The sequence below is a fragment of the Sarcophilus harrisii genome, chromosome 3, assembly GCF_902635505.1.
Source record: "Sarcophilus harrisii chromosome 3, mSarHar1.11, whole genome shotgun sequence".
Classification (NCBI taxonomy): Eukaryota; Metazoa; Chordata; class Mammalia; order Dasyuromorphia; family Dasyuridae; genus Sarcophilus; species Sarcophilus harrisii.
In genome coordinates, this window is record NC_045428.1 from 274,938,604 (window position 1) to 274,944,880 (window position 6,277).

The following is a 6,277-nucleotide window of genomic DNA, read 5'->3' on the forward strand; positions in this document are numbered from 1 at the left end:
AATAAATATAATATTTTAATTAATGTTAAATAGCAATTTGGTAAATATGTTGTTATCAAAGTTATATTACAAGGATATGAGGAAGTTGCTCTTGGCTATGTCATTTAAACTTAACCAAGGAAAACAATGTATCATTTTTTTGTAAAATATTATAAATTAGGGAGAATTTAAAACATTCCAGAGCAAAAGAAATATTTCAATTTAAATAATCAAGCTTCTCTTTAAAAACTCTTTTCCATTTTCAGAAGAGAAATTAAGCAGTTATTGTCTGAATTGGATGAAGAAAAGAAGATTCGTCTTCGATTACAGGTACATGATAGCACTTTCTGTGGGTGGACTTTAGGGACACATTTGGGGAAGTAAAAAGAACTGGGAACTAGGCAACCTGGATTCCAATTGCAACTGCTGCTGTGTGATGTTGAGAAAATTACTTTAACGTCTTTCAGACTGTTTTCTTCATCGATAAAAGGACAGGATAGGTATTTTCTCAGTTTCCTTTCATCTCTAAAGTTCTTTACATTTGGACAAAGACTAGTTCCAGTATTTTTATTTGAAAAGGAATTATTGTTTCTATCTAAATTAAAAAATGTGTTTTACTGATGCCAATTAATCTTTAAAGATTTTTTTTTATTATTATAGCTTTTTATTTACAAGTTATATACATGGGTAATTTTACAGCATTGACAAATTACCAAACCTTTTGTTCCAATTTTTCCCCTCCTTTCCTCCATCCCCTCCCCCAGATGGCAGGCTGACCAATACATGTTAAATATGTTAAAGTATAAATTAAAATACAATATAAGTATGCATGTCCAAACAGTTATTTTGCCATGCAAAAAGAATCGGACTTTGAAATAGTCAGATTAATATAGGTTTAAAGAATCTCCTTCTTTGGAAATGAATAAATCTGGGAAGAAGCAACAACACACCCCCTAAAATGCTGATGCCTTGTTTGCAATTCATTTTAGATTTAGATATCTGTTCTATAAAGAATGTTCCCCAGCTGGGGGGCATGGAGGTATACGTTTATAATCCCTGACTGGTGGAATGTTTGAGGTTGGGATGTGTCTGCACTATGTCTGGTCCCAACCCCGTCCAAGGAGAGGCAAACAGGCCTAAGTTAGAAATGCCCATCAGTGGCAGGATTCAGCCCAGAAATGGCCTCAGTGCTTGCAGGGCAAGATACTGAGACTTAGTGCTTAAAAATAAATAAACAAATAAAAGAATGTTTATTTTCAGGTGATGTTCTTATACATACTGCAAAATACATTGGGAAATCCCTATTATATATGGCCTGGTGGTGCCTGTCATAACTTTGAGCCCCAGGGATATATATCCATATTTAAACTTCTTTTTCTGTGCTAGCCAGGCTTTGTTAGCCCCATCCTGGGATGAGCAGTTACACTGCCCTCTTCTGGTGAACTCTGAAATTGTAAAAATAAGTTTGACAGAAAACACAAAGCCTTCCAAGAGAAAGACACAGACTCTTCCTTTAGTTTAAGCGGGGTTTCTGGGAGAAATGAAGCTAATGTAAAAATGAAGACGAGACCAGTGGGCAAAGCGTTGGGGGATTCGCTACCTCCTCCCCTCCCCCCAATCAATAGCACTGCTCAGTCCAGCGTCTCTTGTTGCAGTACAGCCTGTACGGGACACTATGTGGTGCCATAGTTCGCCAAGTGCCAGGTCTGGAGTTGGGAAGATTCATATCCGGAGTTCGAATCTAGCCTCACTCTGGATGCGTCACTTAATCCCGTTTGCTTCCGTTCCCTCATCTATAAAACAAGCAGGAGAAAGAAATGACAAACCACTTCTGTGTCTTTGCCCAGAAACCCCCAAATGGGCCGCAGCTAAAAGAACTGACTGATAATCACAACACAGCCTGTTTGCGCACCTTTTTGAGAGAGTTGGAGCAGAAGATTGACCTTAAGTCAACGCACACATGGATTTGGGCAGATGCTCCCTGTGGTAGAATCTCAGAATCCTTCTGAAAACCTTGAGATAGCTTATGACCTTATACATATAATAGGTGTTGAATGAGAACAAAAAAGGAATTATACCACTTATTCACTTTCTACTCCATAATGTATAATTATATAATCTCCATGTGAATGATATATATTGACAGAAAGAAAAGGAAGGAACAAAGGAATGAAGGAAGAGAAAGAAAGGAAGGAAGAAAAAGAAAGAGAGAGGGGGGAAGAGAGAGAAAGAAAGGAAAAGTCGATGGTGTAAAGAAATATATAAGGGGCAACTAAATTGAGCAGTAGATAAGAGTACCAGCCCTGGAACCAGGAGGACCTGAATTCAAATCTGGCCACACACTTATTACTCATTAGCTAAGGCTTGCATGTATATGTATATGTATATATGTGTGCATGTATATATATATATATATGTATATGCACTCTGCATGGGTGCATATATATATATATATATATATATATATATATATATATACACATATTGTTTTTATCAATTTGTTTAGGCTTTCAGTTTTCATTTTATTCATATACTATTAGGAATTATGTTTAAAAATTTACCAAGTTTTGACCATAAATCATAAGCCAACTATATTTCCCCTAGCCCAAAGTTGAGAAGCCCTTTTTAAATGTCTGCTGTACACCAAGCATTGAGCTAAGCCCTGGGGATATATTAGAAGGAGGGAAAGGATCTTTGCTCGCTGCTAGCTCACAGTTTAATAGGGGAAGCAATATGTAAAAAACTATATACAAATCACACATAAATAGGATAAATTTAGAGATAATCAACAAGGAAGGTACTTCTGGTATTAGGTGTAACATCAGGGGAGATGAGGCAGCAAGGTGATCCAGGAGATTGAGCGCCAAACCTGGGGTTGCTTCAAATCTGACCTCAGACACTTACCAAATGTGCAATTCTGGGATAGTGACTTAACCTCTGTCTTCCTCAACTTTCTCCTCTATAAAATGGGGATAATCCCAGAGTTCTTGGAAGGATAAAATGAGAGAATTCAGTTAGCTAGGTGGTACCTGGAATCAAGAAGGTTTGAATTCAAATTTGACCTCAGATGCTTCACCTCTGCCTGCTTCAATTCACTCATCTATTAAACAAGGATAATAATAGTACCTATCTCTTAGGGTTGTTGTAAGGATCAAATGAGATTGTATTTATGAAGTATTTTTCAAATTTTAGAGTATATTATTGTTATTACTATTATTATATATACACCATTATATATAAACACACATACATTTATATATATTATATATATTGTTATTATTTTGAGAACTTCTTTTACAAAAGTTGGATTTTTCTCTGAGACTTTATTTTCACACAATTAATTTGTTTCCTTTTATTTTTTTTTTGATAGATGGAAGTTAATGATATAAAGAAAGTTCTTCAATCAAAGTGAATTCTTGATAGATGAAATGTTACATTATTCATCATGAATCTGAGACTCAGATTTCTGCCCCAGCCAAAATAACTTTGTGCCAAATGATTTAAGGTTTGCCTCGACATTTCCCTGTTTGAAGGATTAGCACAAAAAGTTTTGAATAGCACAACACAAAATTCCATCCTAGAGGAAAGACTTCCCCTGTGGTGTGGTTGTGTCTTAAAACTGAGTGGATTGTGCTAACAGCTTCTCTACTTCAAGACCACAAGTGAAATGAAAACTCAGGCAGTTTAGTCCATAGTGGTACTATTTTGATGATATTTTCCATAAATAAAATGTATTTCAGATTATTGGTTTACAAGCTTTATAATTTTATGATTTTTTTAAACGTCTTTTGTCACAAATTCCTATAATGTTTGTACTACATATAGTTAGGAATGAATGTTTACTCTTTCTTTTTGCTTTGAATAGAAAACAGCCTAATTTTAATTTTTGTCTTATACTTTAAGATTCTCTTACATATGCAATTTTATGCCCCTAAACAAACTATCACCTTGGAGAGAAATTTTAGCTTATGTATAATAGTGTATTTAAAAAAAAAAAAAAGGATAATCTGGTCTTTGTAATGATCTGTGCCTTCTTTTCACCACCCTCTTGGTTGGAGCTGTTTTGATCCAACTACCATGATTATAATCCATTACTTAAGTCCACAAGAGGCCCTTCTCTTAATAGATAGCTCCTCTCAAGTAGCCAAAGGTCCCTGGAGGTGGCTATGTATTTGAGAGTGCTATGTCTTACCAGCTGTGTCTTTTTAAGCTGTCCTGGGTTTGGGTTGTTCAAGAAACCAGAAAATTCATCTCTGCTTGTTTTTTCATTAGCCAAGTTAAATTCCTGCCTCCTTTCCTTGCACCTTTTGAGTGAACAGAATATGCATTGCTATAGCAAAAATAAATAAAAGGAAAAATGCAAATAAAAACAAGGGGGAAAAAGTTGTATTTTTTCACGCACAAGATTCTCTGTTGTGTTATCATTTAAACTGCATTTATGTATTGCCTCTTGCCTTTGCAACCTTGTAAATCCGACGTCACATAGGTTGAATGGAATTGGGGAGGGGGGAGGGAAAAGGAGGGTATGTGTAACTACATTGTAGCAGCTACTAGTTCTTTCCTGCTTTTATGGATTACTTTTTTTTTTTCCTTTGAAAGGAAACTGTTTTCTTGTCTGCTTTATCTGTATAGTGGATGAACTGTTTGGCCCCAGAAGATGCCTCTGTTTCCTCATTTTTAATGATATTTGAATAAGGGTCTGTATTGCAAGAAATATCTATATCTATAGATATATACATGCATATATATGCATATGTATGTATGTATGTGTATGTGTGAATTTGGGGAGAGGGGGGGTCTAATTAATTGCCTTGGAATTAAATGCTGCTTTGTCTTTTTCCTGAGTTTTATATGGAAATTACTAAATATCGATAGATTTGCACAATCACAAAGAGTGAAAATTGATAGTACTTTACAAAACTCTCCCATAATTTAATTAATGATCATATAAAACATCACAAGTAGATCTTTCTTGCTTTTTTCTCCTTGCCTCACTTCCTTCATCCTTCCTCCACATAAATATCAATTGGTGCTCACCGATTTTGACATTTTGTTTCCCAAAAAGGATTTCCTTGTATGCTTAGCATTCCATCTCCATGAGATTCCCCATTAACATAATTTCATGTATGTTCATCTCCAGATTCATCTAAATAGCTCAGAGGAGTGGCCAAAGCCCTCCTTCTCTTAGGTCCCTGGGAATGTGATTTTTAAAGAATTTTCAAAGTTAATTGCTAATTTCTATAAAGGCTTTTGCTGTCTGTTATATAAAAAGAGAGAGTGTAGGAGGTTGGGAAGGAGATGTTGGTCGAAGGAAGGAGAAAGGGATGGGGAAGATACACTGAATTATATATTTCACATACTTTTGGAATACTGCTTAGCACCCAGCCATAGCTGAATAGCTGCTGTTCACTCTTTATAAAATGAACCTCACTTGACATGTAAGGAAAAGCTTGGAAGTGTCATTTTGGCAAAATCTCTACATTCAGCATGGACTGATCAGGCATCTATGAAAACTAATTTTTTTTTTTGGCTTCATTTTATAAGATTGTACTTAGGAGTGTTAAGTATTGTGCTTTGTAAAGAAGATTATTAAAATGAGATTTTGTGAAATTATTTTTGTTCCAAGTTTTCATGGTTCAAAAGGAATGATTTGGGACTGGATGTAGGCTATTTATCTTCACTCTACATTTTATTATTTTAACAGAACATGATTTTGAAAGCACACACAGTACACCCTCTTAGCCTCTGCCCTTCTTTGAGAACTCAAATGATTCATTAAAATCTGTGGATATGAAAATACATTTTTAGAAATTTTCATTTTTATATTCAGAGATAAACAAAATACAAATGATCTGTGAATTCTTTTTTAAGTGGTAATAATTAAATATTATTTCAAGAATCGTATAAAATTACTTTTATTTAAACATTATCTACTAAGAGGCATATTGGAATATGTAATTATTTTTTTTTTTAGTGATAGCCAATCTCAATCATTGGATTTGCATCACATGGAACAGAAAATGGGGCCTTATTTGTTTCTTTTCAGCACCAACTTCTTTATAAGAAAACCACATAGGGTGTACTTTGAGTATTGTCAAAATTTGTACAATAATAGCTCTTAGGTTATGCATTCAAAGTCCTTTGTTATATTCTTCTAGCATTACTAAAATAGCTTTCACATTCAACTTTGTCTGTGCCAGACATTTTAGCACTCATTTAAAAGCTTGTTTCAGCTTCAAGAGCACCCTATGAGAAGATTTCCATTTTGAATGGGTACAAATAGGACTGGCGAAAAGCA

General features: G+C 34.7%; 1 protein-coding gene across 6 annotated transcripts in view; it reads left to right on the plus strand.

Moving 5' to 3' along the window:
• SH3KBP1 (SH3 domain containing kinase binding protein 1) overlaps nucleotides 1-5,592 on the plus strand; it is a 453,585-nt gene extending 447,993 nt beyond the window's left edge. For all 6 annotated transcript variants that reach the window (XM_031959528.1, XM_031959530.1, XM_031959529.1 and 3 more), the window contains 2 exons: nucleotides 246-309; nucleotides 3,350-5,592. In XM_031959528.1, the coding sequence (XP_031815388.1) occupies nucleotides 246-309; nucleotides 3,350-3,391 (106 nt within the window). In that variant the 3' untranslated portion in view covers nucleotides 3,392-5,592. The remainder of the gene's footprint in view (nucleotides 1-245; nucleotides 310-3,349) is intronic.
• Nucleotides 5,593-6,277: the final 685 nt, after the last annotated feature.